This window comes from Lutra lutra, chromosome 6 (genome assembly GCF_902655055.1).
Source record: "Lutra lutra chromosome 6, mLutLut1.2, whole genome shotgun sequence".
Taxonomy (NCBI): domain Eukaryota; kingdom Metazoa; phylum Chordata; class Mammalia; order Carnivora; family Mustelidae; genus Lutra; species Lutra lutra.
In genome coordinates, this window is record NC_062283.1 from 14364137 (window position 1) to 14390104 (window position 25968).

At 48.9% G+C, this 25968-nt stretch overlaps 1 protein-coding gene across 9 annotated transcripts in view; it reads right to left on the reverse strand.

The window, feature by feature from the left end:
- Positions 1–25968, reverse strand: part of PHACTR1 (phosphatase and actin regulator 1) — a 587665-nt gene that overhangs the window by 29079 nt on the left and 532618 nt on the right. For all 9 annotated transcript variants that reach the window (XM_047733072.1, XM_047733073.1, XM_047733070.1 and 6 more), the window contains 2 exons: positions 15545–15792; positions 13048–13204 (listed from right to left, as the gene is read on the reverse strand). In XM_047733072.1, the coding sequence (XP_047589028.1) occupies positions 13048–13204; positions 15545–15792 (405 nt within the window). The remainder of the gene's footprint in view (positions 1–13047; positions 13205–15544; positions 15793–25968) is intronic.

Sequence of the window (25968 nt, forward strand, 5' to 3'; positions counted from 1 at the left end):
ATGGGAGCTGCAGAAAAATCACATTTAATCAAACCCGAAGCCCATTTTGGCGGGTGAGGGAGAAAGAGCTCGACATACGTTCTGGAGACCGGAAATGCCAACTTCACCACTGAAACAAGGAACAAGTTAATCTTAAGGATAAACGATGAAAGCGTCATTCCTTTGAGTGATACAACTACGGGAATGGGCGGACTCCAAGCCCAGGCACCAGCTGACGAAACTTTCAAAGTCCCTGCTCCGGTCTTCAAAATGACGGATGAGACTTGACCACATGTGAACTCGTACAACAGGGCACAGCTCTTCCTTGGGCATTTGATTTAAATGTTTTGCTCTCTAAGCAGGACCGAGGAGGAAACCGTGCCCACGAAAAGAACCCACCAATGCCCCTTTTCCACGGGCCTTCTGATTACTGAAAATGATCCTCAAAGATTTAATTCAAAATTTAATTTAACTCAAAATTTGAATTTAATTCAAATTCAAGACCTTTTTCTTTCAGGCACAAATTGAGGGAAATAATGATGAATATGGCTTGTCAGGCTTCGAATCAAATCACTGGCCTGTGTCTTCCGGCGAGAAGTGAATATGTTTCTCCCCTTTTTTGAGGGAGATGAATTTTTTTTTTACAGTTTTTATTTAACTTCCAGTTAGTTTACATGCAGTGTAATGTTAACTGCAAGTATATTAATTTTTAGCACCGACTGGGGGCAGAGAAAGTGGCTTAAAATCTGAGTGTGGGCAGGTAACGCTGTGAACTTGGTTAGCAGCTTAATTTCTTTTGAGCTCAGATTTCTTATCTATAAAACTACAGGTGTTCTAGGCAGTGACAGGAGTGTCCACGGGGGCACTAAATCTAAATCTAAATCTAAATCTATTACTTTTTCAGATCGGGAAGACGCCACCACGAAGTAAGTGAAGAAACCAGAGTCTCAAGATACAGCCACTGAGCCCATAGTGAAAGGAAAAAAAAAAATGAATAAGCCAATTTGGAAGCACTAGGCTAGATTTCAAGGTAGAATTCCATGCAACACAATTCTCTTCCACCTGGAGATTGAAAGATGCTTTGAGCATTTCTCACGATGATTTAACTCCATTTATTTATTGCCTCCTGGTAAGCTCAAAAATGGCTCGGAGAGATCTTTTCCTGGATAACAGTATGATATAAATGACACATCCTTCGGTTTGTAAGGGGATCAAAAGATTGAAGGTGAGAAAAAGAATACATTGCAGGAAAAGTGCTCTGACAATTCAAGTTTTTTTTTTTTTTTAAAGATTTTACTTATTTATTTGACAGAGAGAGAGAGAGATCACAAGTAGGCAGAGAGGCAGGCAGAGAGAGGGGGATACAGGCTCCCCGCTGAGCAGAGAGCCCGATGCGGGGCTCGATCCAGGACCCTGAGATCATGACCTGAGCCGAAGGCAGCGGCTTAACCCGCTGAGCCACCCAGGCGCCCCTGACAATTCAAGTTTGAGTTGTTCCCGTTAACGCGCTGGTTTCGGAGAAAAAGACTGAGTCAAATATTTGGATGATTCAATGTTTATGTTATCCCTGCCTAGCCCCTATCTTTTGGGACTATTTTAAAGGGAAAAAATGGGAAGATCAATAGTCTAAAAGGAGATTCAAACCAATTGAAAAAAAAAAAAAAAAAAAAAAAGTGCTCCAGAAGGACCCACCCTTTTCCCCACAGAACTCGCCCTTAGCAACTCTTTCCCAGAGTAAACCTGATGACAGTGAGTACGCCTTGACGAGCTTGTCTTAGTTCTTGGAGAGGGATGATTATCCAGCTGCATTTTAAAAAAGATTTTATTTATTTATTTGACAGAGAGAGACAGAATCACAAGTAGCAGAGAGGCAGAGAGAAGCAGGCTCCCCACTGAGCAGAGAGCCCGATGTGGGGCTTGATCCCAGGATCCTGGGATCATGACCAGAGCCGAAGGCAGATGCTTAACGGACTGAGCCACCCAGGTGCCCCTCTCCAGCTACATTTTAAGTAGCCCTTAGTACAGGGCCATGCACATAGCAGGTGCTTAGTCAGTACTTAAGACAGAATCAATCTGTTGGGAGCTGAGATTCCACGGTTTCCATTAGTGACGTGGGACTCTGGGAAGCTGACCTTGTACCCACAGAAAACAAGCTTGTTCAGCTCAAGGCCCACTGCTCCCTTCCGGGATCTCCCGTTTCTGCTTAAGTCATTTTTTTCTTTAAATGGAGGGCATGTTTATTTGGGGGTCTCTTTTTTTCTCTGAGATTCTTCTGATTTCGGTCAGTTGCTTTACCTAGCCCGACCTCTGGAGCAATTCATTCACTGATACACCCAGTGACACTTGCCCCAACACAGAGGGTGTCAGACCCTTCGCGTGTCCCCTCCCCTCAAGGAGACCATGCTCTCTTCCTTCCAACTGCCATCCAGCTGCCTCCTTCCTTCTCTTTTGTTCTAGACAGATGAAAACTGTATATACTTAAAAGGTACAGCCTGAGGTTTTGATACACGTATACCTTGTGAAAGGATTATCTCAAACTAATTTACACCTCCAGCACCTCCCATCACAAGGCACTGTTTTTTCGGGGCGTGTGCTGAGATCATGCGAGATCTGCTGTCTGGGGGCAGGATGGTATATAACGTGTTACCATCAACTCGAGTCACCATGCCATTCATTGTGTGCCAGAACCTACTCTTTTGAATGAAAGTTTGTGCCTTTTGAGTGATTCCTCTCCTTTGCCCCCCACTCCCCAGCTTCTGGCGATTGCCATTCTGATCTCTGTCACTCGGAGTTTGATTGTTTTTAAGATTTGACAGGTAAGTGGGACCCCTGGGTGGCTCAGCTGGTTGAGCATCCTACTCTTGATTTTGGCTCAGGTCGTGATCTTGGGGTCGTGAGATTGAGCCCTGCATCTGCACTGGGTGGGAGCCTGCCTCAGATTTTCTCTCTTCCTCTCCCTCTGCCTCCCAACCCCCTGCTCAGGCTCTCTATTTTTTTTTTTTTAAGATTTTATTTATTTATTTGACAGACAGAGATCACAAGTAGGCAGAGAGGCAGGCAGAGAGAGAGGAGGTAGCAGGCTCCCCGCTGAGTAGAGAGCCCGATATGGGGCTTGATCCCAGGACCCTGGGATCATGACCTGAGCTGAAGGCAGAGGCTTTAACCCACTGAGCCACCCAGGCGCCCCTGTGATGGTCCTTTTTATACGACTGGGGCCATGACCAGAACAACCATCCAATACAGAAGGCCCGCGACAGATACTGGCTCTGTGTAGCTGTGGCTAAGCCACTGTAATCATCAAATACTCCAGCTGCTCCTTCTCCTTTTCTAGCCTTTCCTAAAGCTGGATTGGGGTCAGGAGCCGAGTTCTGATTAGTGGCTCATGAGCTGAAGCAATGTGTGTATCTCTTCTCTCCCCTCTTCCCTTGCTGTGGAGATGCCGGAGCCATGTGTTCTAGAAGCGTGTGATGGCTACATGATGGAGAGGCCATCTGATCTGCATTAGGCTTTCCTCCAGTGAAAAATAAACCATCGCTGCCTAAAGCCATTGGAATTTAGGATCTGTTAGGGTGAATAGCCTTACTTATTCTGAGTAGTAAGAGTCTAGTATAACATAACACTCAAATTCACAGCGAGAGGGAAGCAACCAGTGTTCACTATCTACTACGAGTGGGAGAATTACTCATCTAGACCTCTTGATGACCTTGGGTGGGAGGTCCATCTTACAGATGTGGAAACTGAGGCTGGACAGGAACATATCAATGGAGGACGGAACTTCCAATCTAAGGTTCACAGGCTTCAAAGGCTGGAGTGCTCTGACTACGAGACCCCTGCTTCCCAAACAGCAGTGTGTATCAGAATCACACTTGTTACAATGAAGGTTCCTGGGTCCCATCCTCAGAAGTTCTGATCCGGTTTCGGCGGGGCCTGGAAATATGCATTTCAGCAGGTTCTCAAGTGATGCTCATGCTGCTGACCAACGGACCACACTGTAGGAACCCCCAACCCCTCGCCACCGGACGCCCTTGCTTCCCACATTTCATCAGGCAGGAGCGTCTCCAGATGCAACCCTCTGTGTCAAATGTTTTAGCTCGTCCTACTGCTTGGACAGTGTTACTGAAATGCAAGAAAAAGCCCAGTTAAGCCCAAGATGGAAGAAAATCTCCTATCCCTTCTTCCCTCCATGGTTTACCTCTCCCTCTACAGGACATGCGCACACACAAGGCGGAGCCCCGGGTCTAGCACTCTGCCATTCCCCCACACAATCCCTGTCCAACCACAGGCCCTTGGGATGGAAAATCTGTTCACCATAAAGACAAAACCAAACAAAACTTTTTTCTTGGCTTGTCTGCTTCAGATAGGGAAGTCTGTCTGGGATTTGGGAGGTCTTTTTTCTCTTTGCTCCTTCTCGTTTCTAGGGTTATTAGCTCAGTTTCTTCCCCTACAAGAAGGGACCCCAACAGCAGCCCCCTTGCCAGGTGGAGGCGAAGATGGCCAGCTGAGGTCCTGAGGGGGAAAGCGTGTTATCCACAGAAAGGCCTCTGGAGTCTTTTTTTTTTTTTTAATTTTTTTTTTTAAAGATTTTATTTATTTATTTGACAGAGAGAGATCACAAGTAGACGGAGAGGCAGGCAGAGAGAGAGAGAGGGAAGCAGGCTTCTTGCTGAGCAGAGAGCCCGATGGGGGACTCGATCCCAGGACCCTGAGATCATGACCTGAGCCGAAGGCAGCGGCTTAACCCACTGAGCCACCCGGGCGCCCCAGGCCTCTGGAGTCTTAAATGATCTTATGTCAGGGACCAGAGTGGTTGTCTTTCCATGGAGACAGGCTGAATCTTCTCTTACTTAGCCAAAGAGCCCAAGAAACAAGGCCTTTCTTTGTGCCATCTGCTAAAATGAACAACAAAGAGAATAATCCTTGCAGATTACCCCCCTAACAATCAGGACAAGAACCGCTGAAGAACTAAAAGGGCATTTAACAACTTAAAATGTAGCCTGACACGGAGCAGCTTAGAAGATCGACCCATTCTCTGCTTCTGTAGGAAAAGCAGTGACCCCCTTCTCCAGCCCAGCGCCCCAGATTTTGAAATGCGGCTGGAATAAGCATCTGTTCAAAAAAAGCTTCCAAACAGAAAACAAAGGAAGACTCCTTAACCTCCACGATGGTCCCTTTCTCCTTTTTTACACCTTTGCAAGTTTTAAACACAGATTCTGTTTTTGCAGAGGAGAAAGCAGCTCTTTTGTCCCCCACGCTTACTCTATCACCGAAAAACACACGGGCAGCCGCGACGGCTGCGAGTCACACACATGCAGCACTGGGGCCCCTGGCAAGATGTGGCTTTCTTCCCTGACAGCCCGCGCAAGGCTTGCAAACCGTGATGCCTTGCCTCCTGAACGCGCAGGCGCGCATGCGCACTCCCCCGCACGCGCACCACCCGCAGCACGCGCACCTCGTGCACCCCGTGCGCATGGTCAGGGCTCCAAAACTCCGTCTGGGTGACAAGATGCCAAGAATTCTGTCTTCACCGCATTTCTTAAAGCTGGAGGCGGGGGTGGGAGAGCAAGGGCCCCTGCACCCCCGCAAGGCTCTGCGACAGGTCAGGGGCCTCGGGTCCCATGACGGGTGTGGCTCAAGCCCCAAGGCCACAACCTCCACCCCTGAGCTCTGGGAGTTGTATTCCCCCTCTGCCCAAGAAGCCTCCATCACATCTCCCCAGGACAGCCTTCGCAGCTTTCATTAACAACAAAACGCAAAACGCGAATGCCCCTTTTCCATCAGACAGTCCTGTAGCCCCGACTCAGCACCTTTCACGAGATGTCAGCCTTTCTCAAAGGCTTTTAAAAAGGATTTTCAATTTTGTGCAGCGAGTTAATGGGAGATGTCAAGCATCTGAGCGACTGGACGGGTCTACGCGTTTGCTATGCAAATGCTGCACAAAGAACCATGTCCACTTAGTGTCAGTGTGGCGACTCTTATCCCATTTCAGTTTGCTTTAGGGGTGGTATTGGAATGCACAGAGAAAGCCCACCAGCCTGAGCGATGCCCAGCCGGGCTTTGTGGCTGGGAAGCTGCAGTCTCATGCCCTCCCTCCCGGGTTCCCTCCGGGCTGGGCTCTGTGCCAGCACCACCGTTGCCACCACCAAGGCCAAGATGCCAGGGATGACCATGAAGGAGCTGGCTGCAAGGGCCAGGTCCACAAGGAAGCTCCTACACTGCTCTCAGGTCTATTTCCCTCCCTCTCTTACTGGCGTGGTGACTCACAGTGGCTCGTGTCCAGAGCTATGAAGTCAAAGTTGAATTGAATTTATAGGCCTCTGAGTGTTATCCTTGTTTTGGGGGTGTACTTTTCCAGTAGCAGCAGCAATTACCTGGCCTGGGGAGATGCTGGCTCCCACTTAGCATGGGTCCTTAGATTTTGGTGGGGGGAGGGGAGGAGATGCCGTGGGCCACCTTGGAAGGAGGCGCTGGTGCATCAGAGTTGGGGTAGTGATTTTCCCGAATCATAAGCAGCATGTGAGCTACAGTTAGAAGCTGGAATTACTGTCTTTTATTGCGTGTGCCGTGAGCATAAAAAATGGATTTCAATTTTCTGCCTTGAACCAGACCTAATCCTCGGTACATAGGACTTTATATTCTGCTTATGGTGACTTCAGTTGTGAAGCACCTGCAGCATAAAATACGGATTTAGCCTACTCTTTCTCTCCACCACGTTATGACATTCTGCATAAGCGCGAATCACATCCCAGGTTCCAGGGGGATGGGCAGGACTAACGTTTTCCCAGCGGCCCCATCTGGTTCGCTGCCTCCTGCCCCCACAAAGACAACGGCTTGCTAAGTGATGGGAAGAAACCGTCCCTGATGAGGAGGAGAGGTGGAATTTTCGTACTTGTCCAAGGAGGATCCTACTTCTGATCTGGACATGCCCCTTAGTGCTGGTTTTCATGTCTGAAGTGTGTGTTCAAACTATCAAGGACCGGCAGGTCTCCGTCCAAAGTCATGTGGCCGTCTGCAGTCCTCTGCCTGAATTCCTGAGACCACGAGCTCTTTTTAGGAACGTGGTAGATTGCTTTAATGATCAATCCACATAAATAGCTACATTCAAATGAATTTGGATTCTGTAAGAGGTTAATTCCAAATTGCTATAGGTAGACACATGCAGTACTCTCACGTTTATTTATTTATTTAAAGATTTTACTTATTCATTTGCAAGAGAGTGAGCACTTGTGAGCACATGCACAAGCAGAGGGGAGGGGTAGAGGGAGAAGCAGGCTGCCTGCTGAGTGCAGAGCCAGACATTGGGGTTCCATCCCAGGACCCTGAGATCGTGACCTGAGCTGAAGGCAGAGGCTTAACTGACTGAGCCACCCAGATTTATGTTTACAACATCCAGTAATACTCCTTTCTCAGATCTCTCCCAGAGATCTCCATGCACTCCCCCGAGAATGTAGGGCTACGGTCCACAGAAGAGAAATGATAGCTTCAGGGTCTCAGATCAAAACCAGGCACGTAGGCTGCGATGTGGTCCTTGGGCTGAATTTAGTCCATAAATATATTCTGCTTGCTCTGTGCCATGTTTTACAAATTTGGAACTTTTGCTTAAAAAAAAAAAAATCCAGATTTTTTTCAGAGGATCTTAAAAACTAGTCCTTCATGTCTGCAAAACAACAGGCGCTTAAGTGGAACAGCACCAGTGCCTTTAGATAAGTAGATAACGGGTGGACTTCCCACACTGCCCCCATTCCCAGCACTCTTTGTTCACAATCTTAGAAACGCCCGCCTCACTTCTACCACTATCTGGCTGGTCCCGACATGCATTTGAGGTTCTGGCCCTTTTCCTAGTTTGACCCACTTTGCATCTCCCCAGATGTTATGGGTTGAATCATGTCTCCCCAAAACTAGTATGTCGAAGTCCTAACCCCAGGAGCTCAGACTGTGACCTGATCTAGAGACAGGGTCTTTGTAGAGATAACCAAGTTCACACAAGACTGGTATGGGGGCTCTCACCAATATGACCACTCTCCTTATGGAAAGGGGGAACTTTGACGCAGAGACACGCTCCCAGGGAGAAGCAAAGAATGAAGGGCAGATTGGGGCAAAGTGTACACAAGCCAAGGAATGCCAGCAGATGCTGGGGCAGAGGCATGTCACAGATGCCCGTTCATGGCCCTCAGAAGGAACCAAGCCCACAGACACCTTGGTCTTGGCATCTAGCTGCCAGAACTGGGAGGCAGTCAGCTTCTGTGGTCTAAGCTGGTCAGTCTCTGGTGCACGGTTATGGACGCCCCAGGAAAGCAATACTCCAAGTAACTTAAATTAAGTATCTTCCTTTGATTGGTCGGGGTCGAATCATGGGCCCATAGACTGAACCCCGGGATGTGTCTGGTGCAGAGAGAGGACATCACAAGGAAAGACATCCTTCCCCAAACCAAGCAAGGCTTCCAAGAGTTTCCCCACAGAGATTCTCCAATTACAGGTTGGGGCGTGCTCGCTCCAGCTCGGAGGGTGTGGAGGAAGACTGGTCAATTCCGACTGTAAAGAAGATGAAGGCCCTTCCCCGGGGGAGGAGGCGGACAGTGAAAGCGAGAAGAAGTGTGTTCAGGGAACGAGTGTGTCAGGGAAGCACACGGCCTCAGTCCTCACGCCTGTGTGTATCTAGATTACACAATCGCTCATGCACTACGAGGCGCCTGCCGTTTGATTTTCCTTCCCAGGCTTCTGCTCCCCTGTCTGATCTGAACGTTCTGGAGGGGACTAGAGGGCCCGGAGGAGAGAGTCTCGGTGGGAGAGGGCAGAGCTGGCTAGGTCTGGAAAGCTGGCTGCTCCCCAGGGAAAGGCCTAAGGGCACGGGTCATGTTCCGGTGTCTTAGCTCCCCCCTTTTAAAACAAGCAGTCCTGGGTGCTTGGGTGGCTCAGTGGGTTAAGCCTCTGCCTTCGGCTCAGGTTGTGATCTCAGGGTCCTGGGATCAAGGCCCGCATCAGGCTCTCTGTTCGGTGGGGAGCCTGCTTCGCTTCCCCCTCTCTCTGCCTGCCTCTCTCTGCCTACTTGTGATCTCTTTCTCTCTGTCAAATAAATAAATAAAATCTTCAAACAAACAAACAAGCAGTCCTAGTGACTCACAGGACAATTGACCTAGAGGGTGTCTCGGAGATGACAGCATGCTCACTGTTTTGGGGCATCAGGCTTCTCTTTAGTCCCTGAGAGTCCCATTCCCAGGTGCCCTGTGCTCTAGCCTCTGGGGACAATTTCACTTTCTGGGACGGTCTGAGCCCCAGGCTGCAAAGTGGAGAAGGGTCAGAGGGCAGATCAGTCTGACCGCTCCTAGGGTTCAGGTTGAAGGGCCCGGAGAGGAGATCCAGAGGGGAAGCAGTGGGGTCTTGCACTTGGGTGGGACTCCCGGGATGGGGAGGTGAGAGACTGCCCTGAGCTTGCACACTTCCACGGACCCGAGGTCACCAGCGATGAAAAGTCCTCCTCATCTAGTTTCAGAGGGGCCCTTAGATCTGGGGGCTGCACGCTTTTTGAGAAGTCCATCAAGAAAATCTAGGCAGTCACCCCCCACCTCCCCACCCCCCCACCCCCTTTCTTTTAGCTACCTCCTAGGGCCCCTGCTTTCCTACACCATGTGGGTGGTAACACACACACGGGCAATCAGCTTAAGAAGAATGATACAGAATACATTTAAATAGACATTCTGTTACTTTTCTCCCCCAACCCCTGCCATCCAGTGGATGGGCTCGCTCACCCTTTGTTCTCTGCACCCACCCTGAGTCTGTATAAGGCGCAAAGCAACGTGCACCCAGTCGACCATGTTCATGTCTCAAGGACAGCCCGCATTTCTCATCCGGCAACTGATGGAAACAGTTATTAACTGTCAAAACATCCAGATGACTCACTGATTGAGGTTTTGGACAGTGTGCCCGATGGCATCAATGAGAACGTATTTCTGGAAGAACGATGTGTGTGCATTCTTAGGGAGAAACTCTGCCTTAATGCTTGACATTGTTTTACTGGGCACTTCTGCTTCCCACCCCCTGAGCTGGGATTATTCTTGGAATGCTGCATTGTTTGTTTGGCTTTTTTTTATACTATTAAAGCTGCCAGGCTAAAATTATGTTTTGTGTCTTACTTGTCACTCCTGGAACACAGCAGACTTCGCTACATGCTTTTTCAAAGCATGTAAGATTTCCAGCACGATTATCCGACCTCCGAGAGCCAAAGAATGCCACAGCCCCGTAGCCTCAAACTCCAATGCAGATTCCTACATTCTATTAGCTACTTTTTTTTGTAATAAAGTTCACCGATGGCACAAGGTCATCAGATGACCTAATCTAATCCCCTCAGGTTGGGAAGTGAAGGCCCATGGCAGATGCCTGCTCGGGAACCCGCAGAACCAGAGCGAGAACCCAAGTTTCCTACCCTATGACCAGCTCTGCACCATCATCTTCTGCTTCTCACATGTCCCCTCTGTGTGGCCCTGGCTTCAGGATGATGAATGGCTGTGAGCACAGAGCTGGGCTCTTATTCCAAAGGGAATCATCCTGAAAACTCCTTGGGTGTGATCAGTGGCTGCACTATCTCAAAGAAGACCGTGAGATGCGGACTTGGCCCGTTGTGGCCCCTGATTCGCTGAGATCTGTACTATCTGGACAACCTGGTAAACACTTCCGACATCCTCTCTTTCAGACCCACTTTCTACAGTCTGGCTGGAGACATCCAGGGTCTGGCCAGGAGGGAGTAAACTCTCTAGCTGGAGGACTGAACAAAGACGAGGGGAATTCGTACCCACGATGTAAGCCAGCTCAAATGCCTTGAATATGCCCAACACAGACCTCCCGACACCCCTTCTTCTCTCCCAGTCCATGACCGGGGTGCAAGAGAGTTGGGAACAGTAACCAGTAGATTTTTGGAATTTTCCAAGCAGAGTTGAATGTTGTTAGAAGAGGAAGGGTTGGGATGAGGCTTCAAACGTGGAGAGTTTCCTCCGGCGTGTGCATGGTCTATCTCTTCCCACCTGCGGTCTTGTCCCCGCCACTGCCAGCCAGTCATGGCGGCACTATGGGAATGGGGGTTCAGGCGTGAGAAGCTGGGTACCATCTCCCTTTCAGGAGTCTGTCCTGGGACATCAGTGGCCTGTTTTGTCAGTTACCTCCAGGTGGAACAGCTCTACAACGGATAAGCCAGGAGGCCAGTCCGAGCCTGCTTTCTACATGTCCCGTCTTTCCCTCTCTCCCCATGGACCCCACTCCCTCACCTCACTTCCCACAGAGAATTCTTCCATTTTGCCCTCACATACCCGGGGCTCTGCTTGTTCTGTAGCAAAGCTGGGAAAGCAGGAATGAAGGGGAGAGAAGCCTGAACAAGGGTGCGGGGAGCTGCACTTTGAGAAGATGGCTGGGGTCAAGGAACAGTTCCTTCTCTTTTCCCTCATCCCCTAAAAGACAGCCCTTTTTGCGTTAGGTTTAAAACTGAGCAAGCAGGTTCTGGAAGCAGCCCAAAGCTATACCCACCCACCCCGTGCCCAGAAAGAAGATTGGGTTTGATCCTGGGAGAGGAGTGTCACTGTCTCCGAAAGGGATGGTAATAGCGATGCGGCTCTGAGTAGTGGTTGAAGGAAGAGGATGGGACCGTGGGGAAGAGCTGCGGGAACAGACTTTTGTCCCATAGAAGGAAGAGTGTTTAACCACCCAACAATGGGGCAGGCTCTCCAGGACGCTGTTTAAGTAGCTGTCACCATAGTAAGAAGAGAGATATGGATCACTAAAGTGTGGACACATCACCATGTCCAATGAGTGTGTGAGAGTGTGTGTACTTGCGACAGGAGGTAGAGATCTTCATTCTAGGGCTCTAAAGTCTGCGTAACACAAGGCCAAATCATCCGTCTGTGCTGAACGTTTACGTAGGCTGGTACCATCAAAACAGCGTCCTCCAAGACAAAACCAAGTTAACCGTGGGACAGAAGGGGCCCCTTGGTGAGGGTCTAAGTCAGGGGGAGGGGAGGACACCAGGATGCTGCTGGATGCCGTCTACACCTCTGGGAGCTCTCTAGGCACAATGTTCCTCACCTGTACTTGGGAAGATAAAGAAAGTCTCTGCATGGGGCTGCTGGGAGGGAAACGGAGTGTTTACTATGGACTGGGAACGGCTTTAAATGCTTTACTTATGTTTCTGAATCCTTACAACTCCCATTTTACAAATGCGGAAACAGAGGCAGAGAGAACAAGTGACTTACTCGAGGCTGTCCCACTGGGAAGAGGCAGAGAGCAGCTCCAAACCTTGTCACAGTGCCTGGCACAAAGGACAGGCTCCGTGTGATGACAGCGGTTAGAACAGAGGGGAGGGGGCGTAACACACTTGGTCAGGAGGGGGCGCTCCAGAGCCATTTGGCACAGCAGGAAGAAGGTAACTACAGGTCTCTACACCCAGGGTCCTCCTCTGAAATGGGCACACGAATGCCCATTTCACAGGGAGGCTCCAAGAGGAAATGATCTAATACATATAAAATTTTAGAAGAATGGCAGGCAAAGGGTTTAAGTGCTCTGCGAATGTTGGCTAATACCACACACGCGTGCCTGAGGTTCTAAACACATGCATCCGGTGTTCAATGTGTTCATAGAACACCGTGCCCCGAGTCGGTCTGTCCTAACTGCACATAAAGCCAAGCACTCAAGGAAGGCTCACAGGTTACTGACAAGGACGATCCCCACAGGCCTCATCCAGTCACACAGCACAGCTGACAACGTGCGTCTCTGGCGGCAATGAACTTCACCAAACCACAACGCCCATGTACGCGGGTCATCTTGGCCACTGGACAGCGGTGGCTTTTCTCCAGGCAGTTATTCTCCCTGGAAACCTGCCCTTCGGCTTCTCCCGGAGCTTTTATTCAAGGAAAATTTCCCAGATATAGCTGCGTGAAGGGGAAGGGACTGTAACAGCAACAGGGGAGGAGACCCGGAACGTCTTACAGGGACGTTCCCCGCAGGAAGCTCTTTGAGAGACACGGGGACCGACCCGGGGATGGAGAGCGGGTTCTACTCGGGTCCGCGAGACGGACCGTCGGGCTGTCCTACCTGGTGAGCTTGGTGCCGATCTGCTGTCTCAGCTCCAGCCTCTCCTCGTCCGTCTGCCTGGGAAGGATGTTCTTCTCTTCGAGCTCCCGCTTGGAGGGCCTGTTGCTGAGTTTGATGGCTAAGGAGTCCTTCCTGCACACCTTCATGGCCAGGGAGGCTATGGGAAGGAAAAACAAGGAGAAACAAGCCCTTAATGCTGACCCCCAGCTACCCAGGCTCCGCGTGGCGAGCGGTGGACCCCGTTGTGAAAAGCAGGCAGGCAGACACCAGGGGCTTTACTCCTGCGGGTGGCGAAGGCCTTACTCAGAGCGTTCACTGATAGAGCTCCCGTGACCAGCATGTTCTTTGTCCCTAGCGCTGTCCTGTGCATGTGAGGGGCACCTGGGGAGGCTCTGATGGGCTCTCTGCTCCCCAGGAACTCCAGCAGGCAGGCAACATCACAAAGGAGGGCCGGCCGGGCTGTGGAGTGCAACTGAACGCAAGGCAGAGGGTGGCCACGGGCCTTGGGGGGGGGGGGGGGGCTCTAGGGAGCTTCAAAGAGGAGGGGTTGGCACCCGTGGGACAGGGGTCATCAGAAACAGGCAGCGGCTGGAGGCCACCTGCAGGGGGAAGGCTCAGAGAGGACAGACGAGCCCGGCGATCTCAGGAGACAAGAGACCAGCTGGAGCGGAGCTGGAGGCGTGCGAAGGAAGGGACGGCTGGGCAAAGCGGGGTGCGTTTGGGGCTGGAGCAGAAGCGAGGTCACGGAAACAGCAACATTCTGGGATTGAACAGAGAGCAGGGCTTCCTTACGTCTGGGAGAAATCTGCAGTTCTCAAGCAGGGGCCATTCTGCACCCCCTGCCCTCTGCCCAGGAACCCTTGGGTGAGTCTAGAGATACTTTGTGCTTGTCAAAACCGGGGTGTGGTGGGGGGAGGGGGTGTTCCTGGCATCTAGCGGCAGAGGCCAGGGGGGCTGTTGAATACCCTGCAATGCACAGGGCAGCCCCCACAAGGAAGAATTTTCTACTTGAATGTCAGTGATGCCAAGGCCGGGAAACGTTCGATTCTCCGGGTAGGAAACGGGGAGCGGAGGCTGGGTGCAGCTCCCCCTCATGGGTCGCTTGGGCTTTGGTGGCCCCTCCATGGTTCTCTCTCCTGGACGTTATTTTGATCATCTCATTCATTGCTTGTTCACCAGGCCTCTCCTGAGCTCTCGAGTTTAGCCAGAGATCTGAAGCTGGCACCGGCAAAGCAAGAGGGAGAGACTGGGAAGCAGCATGCAGTGGGGGAGGGATTCCTTCGGATTTTTTTCTAGTGCCAGTCTTCTCTCTGCCTCCACTGGTTTTAGAACAAGGGCCTTGGAAGGAGACCTAGCCGGCGTCAAATCCCAGCGCTGCCCCTTAGATGTGAGGTTCTGGGCCCGTCCCTTCCCTCTCCATGTTCTTCCCTTGTCTGTGAAACGGGACAACAGCATCCATGTCTCTGGGTGCTGTGAGATGCACGGAACAGAATAAAATCTCAGCTCATTCTCAGGCACACAGTATATACTCAGTATAAGGTGGTTATTATGTAAATTCATTAAAAAGTTGACCAAATAGGGGCACGTGGGTGGCTCAGACAGTTTAGTGTCTGACTCTTGGTTTCTGCTCTGGTCCAGATCTCAGGGTTGTGGGATCGAGTCCCACTTTGGGCTCCGAACTCAGCATGGAGTCTGCTTAAGATGCTCTCTCCCTCTGCCCCTCCCCTGCTTGCACATACTCTCCAAATAAATTAAAAAAAATTTTTAGAAGATTTTATTTATTTATTTGCCAGAGAGACAGAGAGACAGAGAGAGAACACAAGCAGGGGGAGTGGCAGGCAGAGGAAGAAACAGGTTCCTGACATGGGACTCAATCCCAGGACCCCTGAGATCATGACCTGAACTGAAGGCAAATGCCCAACCGAGCCATCCAGGCATCCCTAAATAAATAAAATCTTAAAAAAAAAAAAAATTGTTGACCAAATAATCAGTCTGTAATCACTGAACTAAAATTTATTATTTTTATACCAGATTTTGAACTTTACTTTTTCATTGTTTCCCTCACGCTTACACATATGTAAAGGCCTTAAGTAAGAAAGTTAAAGTCAAGCCTTCTAGAGTTGTGGATGTGGGTTTAAAAATGATTTGTTGCATACACAACGGTCAGTACTTTGAGTATTCTGTGGACTGGAACTGAGTTTTAGGGTCCCTCCTTCCCTTTTTTTTTGAGGAAGGGGGTTGGATTCCCCAGGAAGGGAATCAAAGACAGAAAAAGCCATCCAAGAGATGAGACGTGGCGACACGGCATTGCAATTTTTGGAGCTGTGATATCTGGAGGACCTTTGCCCCTTTCATCTTCCTAACTGAGCTGCCCTGTGACCCCAGGCCAGTGGATACCTGCGCCCAGATTGGAAGCCAGAGCATGGGGCAGCTGGGGCAGGTCTCCTCCCTGAGCACCCCCCCACCCACCCCTGGCGACATGCCGCGGTGTACGCACTGGTGTACAGTGAGCTGTCGTCGTCCTCGTCCTCCTCCTCCTCCTCCTCTTCTCTCGTGTACAGGCAATTAGAGTCTTCGTAGTCTGATTCATGAGGCACATTTTCTTTATTGTCATCACATTCAATCACAACAGTTGGCACTTGTCTTATCTCCGGAAGGCCCAGAGGTCCCGCTTTGGTGACACCGTCACCCGAATGCAAACCGGAGCTGTGGTAAGAAGTGGAACAGGGGACCCGCTGCTCGGAGCTGTCAGGAGAGGAGGGGGAGAGAGGATATTAATTTCGCCCAACGCATCACATAAACGCAGCAGAATCTTTCTAAAAGTCAACTGCCACATCCTAGGAGACAAAGGGTCTACTGGGCAATTGATACCTCCTTTCCCATCTCACAGCGAAACATTTCAGGGCAGCAGAACTTCCCGAGGGATGGTTGGGGGTAAAGTTCACACATCCGTGTGGATGTACTCAATGCCTCTCTAATGTACACTTGAAAATGGTTATGATGCTAAATTTTTTTGGGGCGGGGGTGGTCTGGTGCATTTGTCACAATTAAAAAAAACCAGAATTTTTAAAAAAAGAATTTGAATTCCAGGAATATTTATGGTTAAGACCAACATCTCCAAATGTCAAGGAAGGTTTGTTTGCAACCCACGTTTCATGCAAGGAGTAAAAGCACTCATTGGAGAGTAGAGTTTAAGATCCAGGAAAGAAAGAAAGAATGCCCGAGGTTCCGGCTTTCAAAGCTACACAGCAGAGCTGGTAGGGGCTGGGGTGGGAGAGACTATTCAAGATGTCATGGATGGAGAGGCAGAGGAAGAGCAGAGAGGGGACCCTAAGGCTGGAGACACATGCATGACCATCGTGGTGGATGGGGTCATGGAGAAGTTGGAGGGATTTCTCTCCCAAGGACTGTATGAAACTCTCAGCTGCCACAGGTCATGTCAGTCTAGATTTTTTTGTAGGTTAATCTTCCAGAAGGCAATGATGATGATGTTCCTGGTTTTACCTCTTAAGGTGAACCAACTCAGATAAAAAAATACATTTTAATTAAAAATGGTTTGCTTCGTTCTAAAAGCCATATAAATTCACTGTAGGGAAATTAGGAAACATGTCTCAAAAATAAAGAAAACATTATTATTACTATTATTATCATTATTTTTTTTTTAAACAGAGTCTCTCCTAGGTCTCTCTAGCAATTTAGAATTCTTTTTATGAGAGGCTCTGAATGAAGTCCAGCAAGGAAAATGGAGCCAGAAACACACTGAAATTTTACAATTCTTCTTCAGGCTAACTGCAAATGGCACTGACATCTTCCACTTAAGGAATTTCTAAGCATAGGTGACTTGCTGCATTTTCCCATCCCAGAGTGTCTGACATTCACAAGGGAGGGGAGGGGGGGTTAGGTGACACTATGTATCAATACGTTTTACATTAGTGTATCTTATCCAAAAGAAAACTTTTCCTCGTGACATATGAGTGCATGATCGTCTCCTCTGAAACGTTCATTACACTTTAAATTAGCGCTGTGTCTAATTTAAATTCAATTAACTTTCTTCCTCCCATTATTTCCAAAGAGCTGTTTTTCTCTGTGTGTTTGGCACATAATTCTGCGGTGACACAAATGGAAAATCTAGTTAACACATTACGAGCTCTGAGCTTCTAGGCAATGAACTCAATCAACTTAAAAACCCTTCGATGGCTGAGCAAGAGTATGACACAGAGTTACAAAAACAGAGCATCTTACTAGCCATGACCCGTGTGACGAGTCCATTTCCCGCCAGATTCCGTATCAAGGGCAATGAGGGCAGGTGGGGGGAGCGTGCGAGGGGTGGCAGAAAGGACAGCTGGCTGATGGGGACTTACCGCCCCCCCCCACCAGGTGGCCTTCTCTTCCGCAAGGCAGAAGGTGCCTTCCAGGTGCACTCAGATTCCTACACTGAGAATTAAGGGAAGTAGACACGGGAGAGGGACAAATCCCACTGCACGGCCAGCCCATGCTTGCGTCCCCCCTGCCTTCTCCTCTCCCTGATAGTTTAACTAACAAAACCAAGCCACAGAGCTAGGGATGGGACAGGTGGGAGTGAGGCGTGGAACGTAGCCCTAGATGTTCCTGGGTGGTCGGAAGACTCTTTGGAAGCCAAAACAAAGAAACAAACAAACAAAATTAGACACGAGAAAGCATAAGAATTCCTTAAGCTAGAAGGTTCCACACGGTCTCAAGAGAACAGAGAAAGGAAGAACAGTATGCAAAGAAAGCAGAAAAATCAGCCTCACGGCGAGGCTGGTGTAAACAGGAGGCCGTGGCTTGTCCTCCTTCACAGACACAGGGCAAGAGTGAGGCCTTGAGGAGGACACATGGCAAGTTGGGCCCGTGGGCTGCAGTGGCAGGCGCGAGCCATCCATCAGGCCACCACAGCCTTGTGAAACAGGGACCGGTCATGGTGATCGGCGAATGCCTGCTGGGGGCTCCACAGACACACCTGAAGGCCTCGCCTGGCCAAGCATGTCACCAGCCTCAAGTGTGACTCGAGCAGGGGAGAGAATGTCTGATTTACCACAAGGATAAAAAAGGTGTTTCCCGGGGAGCCAGATGGATCCACCAAGAGGGTCTGATTCGTAAATATTTGCTGGCTGCCAACTGTATGTCAGGGAAGGCGCTGGGTGAAGGACAAACACCCAGATAATCCTACCCATAGGGTAACTGGTGAGCCAAGGGATGACAAGAGAAGACAAAGGAGACAAGTCAGCTGAGCGCAGGCTGGAAAGGTTATTATGGGACCTTGGTCTGAGGAGTCAAAACACAGATCGGAGGGCAAGTTTTGCCACTTACTATCAAATCTTTATACTGGGCCAATGATGTAACTAACCTCCCTGAGCCCCCGTCTCCTTGGGCAAAATCGGGTAATCCTACTTTTACAGCAGGGTCGGTGCCCAGGAGGTGGCCCGTGGGCATGCCCATGAACGAGGCCCTGTCCCATTACTGACAGCAGCGACCTTCCAAGGGGATTCTAGACACTCTCAGCCTTGGACGATTCACACCATTGTCAGAGCAACTTGCTAAAACCCAGACCTCATTCCTTCGCCCATGAGAACTCGGAAGACCTGCCCAGTCCACAGAACCAGTGCTCCAAGAGTGACACAAATGGGAAATTCCGTGAACACCTTATGAGCTGTACGAGTCAAGGCCAAGAACTAAATCGATGTGAACGTGAACCTACTGCCTGATTACATTTGGCCTCCACCCCCGTGGCTGTAGGCAGGAAAGGGGGACATCTCGCCGAGTATCAGTCTTAGGAAAGGCTAGTTTTCTCTAATGGAGTTGTCACTTAGCAGATCTGCTCTCCGTGAAAGGTCTCACTGCTGAAGGGAAGTGAAAGCCATCGGCCTACGAGCAACAGTTCCAGCACAGCAGGACGCGCAACCCCCTGCACAAGCTGACCCCTATTATTAAACCCACGCTCGATGGCCCCTTCCCAGCCCTGTCCCCATTCCACGTACCCCTCGGTCCCATGCAACAAGGCGTTATAGGCACTCAGCTTGGAATGCGCTCCCCTCCCTCCTTCACTGTGCTGATTTCAATTTATCTTTTAATCCTCTGTCCCAGGCGAAGCTTTGCCTGTGTTCTCCAGAGACTCCACCATTGTGAACGTTGTGAACATCTGTTCTCTTGCTGCCTCCTGTCCTCAACCAAGCTGGAGCCTCCCGGAGGGTCAGGGACCGGGTCTTACTGTTGTTTGTAGCAGATGCCCACCACTGTTCCTGACACAGAGCAGACACTCAATCATCTTTGATTATTTTTCTGAGTGAATATGGGCTGGAATCCCTGAGATTTAGGTGCTTTTCTAAGGGGCTGGCAAATCATTTTCACAGAGTATTAAGAATTTTTTTTTTCTTTAAATTTTCAGGGAGGTGCTCGTGATGTGTGTCCTGCAGGCCTGTGGGTGCCCCTGACTTGGCGGGCACTTTCGTCAATGGCTTAATGCCAAAAAGGGCCTCCTTATCAAATATGCAGAAGAACTGGGACAGAGCAGGCATAGAGGGAATGAAAAAAGGGAACGTTTATTAGTTGTGTTGTCCGCTGTTCTAGAAACTTCTATATCCAACATCTCATTTCATCTTCATGACAACTCTGCAGGAGAGATGTCGTTATCCTCATTTTATTAAGCAGGAAATTGAGGCTCTGGGAGGGCAATGAATAGGCTCGTGAGGACACAGGTAGTAAAGAAGGGAGCTGGAATTTGAGCCCATCCTGTTTCAATATGCTATACCTAAAAATTGAATTGGGATACTGGTAAGACTGTGTACTTTGATTAATCACAGACCGCAATCACTGTACACACGCAAGGCGGAGGGAATGTGTAAAGGAGAACATTACTACTTTATATAAGTATTTTAAATCTTACTAACCAGGGTAGGTAACAGTGTTTGACCTTGCCACTGTCAGGCTGCCCTTGGGCACTGAGTTTAGAGGATTCAGCTCAGACACTGCATTGTAATCATCAGGATGGTGAAGGGACTCATTGGACAATTCCTCTGCTGACTCATCTGATGACCTCGTCGCGTTGACTGTCTTAGTCTCTTTTGCTCCAACGTGGCAGAGCTGAGGCATTGCAATCAATCAAAGCCTCAAATCTTAACTATCTCAACTCTCAGAAAATGTTTCCTGAAATGTATATGGAACCATGGAAGATTCTGAAAAGCCAAAGCAATCTTGAGGAAGCAGAACAAAGCTGGAGGGATCATAATCCCAGGTTTCAAGATATACTACAAGGCTGTAGGGTACTGGCACAAAAACAGACACATAGACCCACAGAACAGGACAGGGAGCCCAGAAGTAAACCCATGCTTACGCGGTCAGTTAATCCACAACAAAGGAGGCAAGAATATACAATGGGGAAAAGACCATCTCTTTGATAAAAGCTGCTGGGAGAACTGGACAGCTGCATGCAAAAGAATGGAACTGGACCACTTTCTTACACCATAACAAACACAAGCTCAAAATGGGTTAAACACCTAATTGTGAGACCTGAAACTGTAAAAATCCCAGAAGAGCGCACAGGCAGGACTCTCTTTGGCCTTTGCAACATTTTTCTAGCTATGCCTCTTAAGACAGCAGAAACAAGAGCAAAATTAAACTATTGGGACTACACCAGAATAAAAAGATTTTGGCACAGCAAAGGAAACCATCCATAAAACTAAAAGGTAACCAACTGAATGGGAGAAGATATATGCAGAGGACAGATCCAATAAGGTGTTAATATCCAAAACATTTGAAGAACTTATACACAACTCAGTGCCAAAACCCCAAATAATCCAATTAAAATATGGGCAGAGGACCCGAATAGACATTTTTCCAAAGATGACATCCAGATGGTCAACAGACAGATGAAAAGATGCTCGACATCACTCATCATCAGAGAAATGCTGGTCAAAACCACAATATTACCTCACATGTTGGCGTGGCTAGCATCAAAAAGACAAGAAATGGCCAAAAATAATAATAATAAGTGTTGGTGAGGACGTGGAGAAAATGGAACCCTTGTCCACAGTTGGGAATGCAAGCTGGTGCAGGAGAGAGGTTCCTCAAAAAACTAAAAACAGAATTACTTACGATCTAGGAATTCCACTACTGGGTATTTACGGGAAGAACATGGAAACACTATTTTGAAAAGATACAAGCACCCCTATGTTGATTGCATTATTATTTACACTAACCAAGACAGGGAAGCGACCAGGTGCCCCGACAGATGAGTGGATAAAGAGGATGTGGTAGATACGACGGAATATCGTGCGATAAGTGAAATAAGTGAGAAGGAGAAAGACGGATGCTACGTGGTTGCACTTACATGGGAAATCTAAAAACCAAAATGAATAAGCAAACAAAACCAGACCCCAAAATACGTAGAACACAGACGGCTACCAGAGGGCATGGGGGGCTGGGCCTGAGCACAAAGGGGAGAGGGAAACACAGGCCTCCACTTAGGGAATGAAGTAGTCACAGGCATGAAGGTACAGCATGGGGAATATAGTCAACAGAAAGACAACCGAGTTTTCTGACCTCTGGCTTTAACTGATCTTTCCTAACTGCCCTCACACTCACACTCACTTTTGTGTGTGCGTGCGATGGCTGAGTCCATTTATGCTATTTTCAGCTTTGTATCTTTAAGTCAGTGTTTAAAGGAACAAACACGGGGCACCTGGGTGGCTCAGTGGGTTAAGCCGCTGCCTTCGGCTCAGGTCATGATCTCAGGGTCCTGGGATCGAGTCCCACGTCGGGCTCTCTGCTCAGCGGGGAGCCTGCTTCCCTTCCTCTCTCTCTGCCTGCCTCTCTGCCTACTTGTGATCTCTCTCTGTCAAATAAATAAATAAAATCTTTAAAAAAAAAATAAAGGAACAAACACCATTGTGGCCTCATCTTAAGCATGATCTCTGTCATCCTAGGTCTTCTGCACTAATTATTCTATGTGTTTATAACTGCTGTTAAAATAAGTATGATGAGTAACACTTTTTTTTAAAGGTTTTTTTTTTAAATTTATTTATTTGACAGAGATCACAAATAGGCAGAGAGGCAGGCAGAGAGGAGCAGGGAGAAGCAGGCTCCATGCTGAGCAGAGAGCCCGATGCGGGGCTCGATCCCAGGACCCTGAGATCATGACCTGAGCTGAAGGCAGAGGCTTAACCCCCTGAGCCACTCAGGCGCCCCAATGATTAACACTTTTATAGAAAGTTCTTCTGCATGGAACTCGTGGACTACCAACAACTGCATGTATCGCATTTTGGTTAAATAATGGCCTAGACCAGGTTTTGCCAACCTCAGTGTGATGACCATCTGGGCTAGATGGTTCTTCGGGGTGCGGGTCTGTCCTGTGCTTTGCAGGGTGTTCAGCAAGCATCCCGGGCTCTCCCCACCAGAGACCAGCAGTACCTCCTCCAACTGCCGTGACCAGAAATATCACCAGACATTGCCAAATGTCCTGCGGGGGCCAAACTGCCCCTTTGGGAGCCACTGGCCTAGAATATCCATGACAGTTTCACTCCGTGCTGCTTCCCCAGTGTTGTACCATGTGAGCGTCTTCTGAAGCAACCTTGGCATTGACTGTCGGGAATCTGCAGCTTTCCCTGGATTAGGAACCTTCCAGATCCTTTCTCCTGAGCGCCTGACTTGTTATGTTTCAGGCAGATTCTCAGGGGATCTGAGGATCCACTGATGTCTGGCTTCCAGCGAGTCAATTCTCTGCTCCCCTGCTCCCGTCCCCGAGTGGCTTCCCCACTGAAGCAAGAGCTCCCAGCACACTCTTGAGTACATCAGCTGTTCTCCCCACGCTTCCCCAGGTCAGTGATCTCCAAAATGACACTCTGCTGGCCTGAGTCACCACGCCTTCCGGAGTACCTGTCACACTCCCCGAGGAAAAGCTGACTCATGTAATACGATCCATTTTAGATCATTCGCATCAAAACTCCTGGGGATGAAGCGCTGAGTTTGCTTGGAATTCAAAGGGAGCTCGCTGCCTGTGGCTTGAGCTCACTGTTCCTCTCCCCAGTAGCTGACTGGGAATAAAAACTGCAGGTAAACCCCAAGCCTCTCACCCAGCCTTCCTTTACTCTTACTGCACTGCCGCACGCAAAGAGGACAAACGTTAACATAGTAATTGCTCATCCCATGCCATGCATCGGTTCATGAAAGACTGACAACAGCCCTTTTGGAGAGGTACTACTCTTATCCCCTTGTCTCAAAGAGGAAAAGCAAGGCACATGGCCAAGGTCACAGCCTGAGCAGTGCAGACATGACTGGACTCAGGCAGGAGGGACTGCAGAACCTCATCTCTTACTGATGTCACAATACCAGTGCCCACGCAGAAGCAGAATCCCTGGTATGGCTCTGAACTCTCTCTTCTTCCAGAACCTTCCCTTCTGTGCCCTCTCTACGGCTGTCAAGCAGATCTGATCGTGTCATTCTCCCTGTTAAGACCTCTGAAGGGTCTCGCTGTCAGCCTGATGATTTCTAGCCCCTCCCGCATGGACAAGGGGGATGTCTCACACGATGGCTCCACACTTATCAACCTGGTCTGTCCCCATTCTTCACCGTATGCCCAGTGTTCCAGCCGCACGGGGCCACTTGCTGCTTCCCAGGCACCCTGGGAGACTTTTTGTCTCCTCCCTCTGCTCCTGCCATCGCTCAGGCTCAGAACTATCCCCTCAGAGTTTGGCCTGGGACATCCCCCAGTCTTCAGGGATGGCTCAGATCCCAGTTCTTCCGAGCAGTCTTTCCTGATTTTTCCAACGGACACCAGGCCCTTCCCTATGCTTCCACTCAGCTCCCAGCTCTGTTACAGCATCTGTCGCATTATGTGATGATTACAAATCTGAGCACCTCCTCCCCGCCCCACTGACCATGAGCAGACAGAGGCTGATTATCAATGCTCCTCATCTCCCAGCCCCATTTGTGTGCATGTTTTTGGAACGGATGGAAAAGTCAGTCAAATATTTGAACTGACGTCCCCTGGAATCAGGCTAGGCTACCCTGTGTTTTCCCACCATTGAATTCACGAAAATAACCATCCCTGTGACCTTTGCAGTCTTGCTGTTGTATGGAAAATAGCCTAATGAAAGGAAAATTAAGGTTTTGGAAATCATGACCAGGAGTTTTTCCCTAAGAAAAGAACCCAAATAGATAAGGCACAGAAGTTTCTGCTAGGAAGGATGCCATGGTATCCACGGTACCCTCCATCTCAGGACTGCAGGAGCATGGAACAGGTGCGAGAGCTTAATTAAGGTCATTGCATTTTCCAATTCTACATTCACAACCTGTCAGGCTACTTCCAATACGACTGCCCAGAGTTAGGCCGTCTTGTAAGGTAAGGTAGTTGGGCAAGATGGAATCTAGAAGATTTCTTCTTATAGGATGTTCTATAATGAATTTAAATAAACACCAAAGGCCCTAAGTTATTCTCCAGGGGAGGGAGAAAGAGGAGAGTCTGTTCTCCATCTACTTAGCTCCAGATGATGTAATTTTCCCAGCAAATATCATAGGGATGAGCATTCCACAATATTCACGAGATGTGGGATCGCTGTACCATTTTGGAGTATTTCCTTTCTACTAATTACATATACCAGGAGCTCCAGGGCACAGGGTAAAGGAGGTGGGCATCTTTCAAAGCTACTACAATAGCTAACACACAGGGTCCTTTAAGGGTCCTATAAGAGTGTTTTGAAAATGTTTATCTTCTCATTGACTCTCCACCAGAATGTGCGGCGTGAGGAAGGATACTGCTATTATCTTGATTTTACGGAGGAGGGTGCTACACTTCTGAAAACATGAGGAAAGGGACGATGTGGTTGTGATCACAGCAGGCATGTAACTTTGGGTCTTCTCACTGCAGAGCCAGTGTCCTTTCCACCAACCATGTTGCCTTCTCCCAGAGAAGCCTTGATGACTCAGATTTTCTGGTACACGGACGTGCTCACTAAGAAATGCAATTGGCACAAAGCAAGGACAACAGATGCTCACAGAACCCAACTGCTCTTTTGCTATGAACTTTGCTTTGAAGAGCCCCAAGGCTAGAGGCCATTATGGAACAGAGAGGCAGGTTTGAATTCTAGGCTCAGGTAGTGTAACGGTCTTAGCATGCATAGCACAGGGCTGGAGGTGAGTGGGTGCGCAGATAGAACAGGATACGAGAGAGGGGAGACCATAATTAGTAGGCTGAAAAATCCAACTGTGGATCATGGAGGGTTGGCACTGAAAAGGGGGAACCGCATGCATTTACTGTGGCCACATTAATAACCTATTTTGTGGAGGACAGAAAGGCCTCCCCATCAACTTCCCATCTCCCTGTCTTATTTTTCCTCAGTGCCCCCTCCCCACTTCACCACACATTACACGTTCATGGGTCTCCTCCCACTAAAAGGTAAGCCCACGAGGATGTGGAGTCTGTTTTGTCCTCACGGTCCAAAAAGGATAATTTCCTTCGTGAAAAAAATGAACCAACAGGGAAGAATAAAGAAAAATTTACCTAAAACAGGATGGCTACCACTTAGAAGAGATGCAGTAAAAACAGAAAAATTCTGAAAGCTTGAGAGTAAAGGGCAGTCCTAAATCTGTAAAAGCATACATTCTAAACTCTCTTCTCCTTTACCATGACATATCATAGATGTGAAAAGCTTTATTCGCTCCCTCAGTCCTGTCTCCATCAAGAAAAACATTTAGCAAGTGTTCTCTTTGGAAAATTCAACTCTCCTTTTAGACATTACTAAGCCAAGTAGGAGACACACAGATTGAAAGCACAAAGGTACCCCTCAGATTTCCAACCCCCTCCCCTCCGCCATTTTCCTACCATTGAAATAGTTGCATGTTTCTAAGAAATCCCTCGAAAATTAAGCGACTATCTTATAACCTATCATGTTTACTACTGGCGAGGGAGAG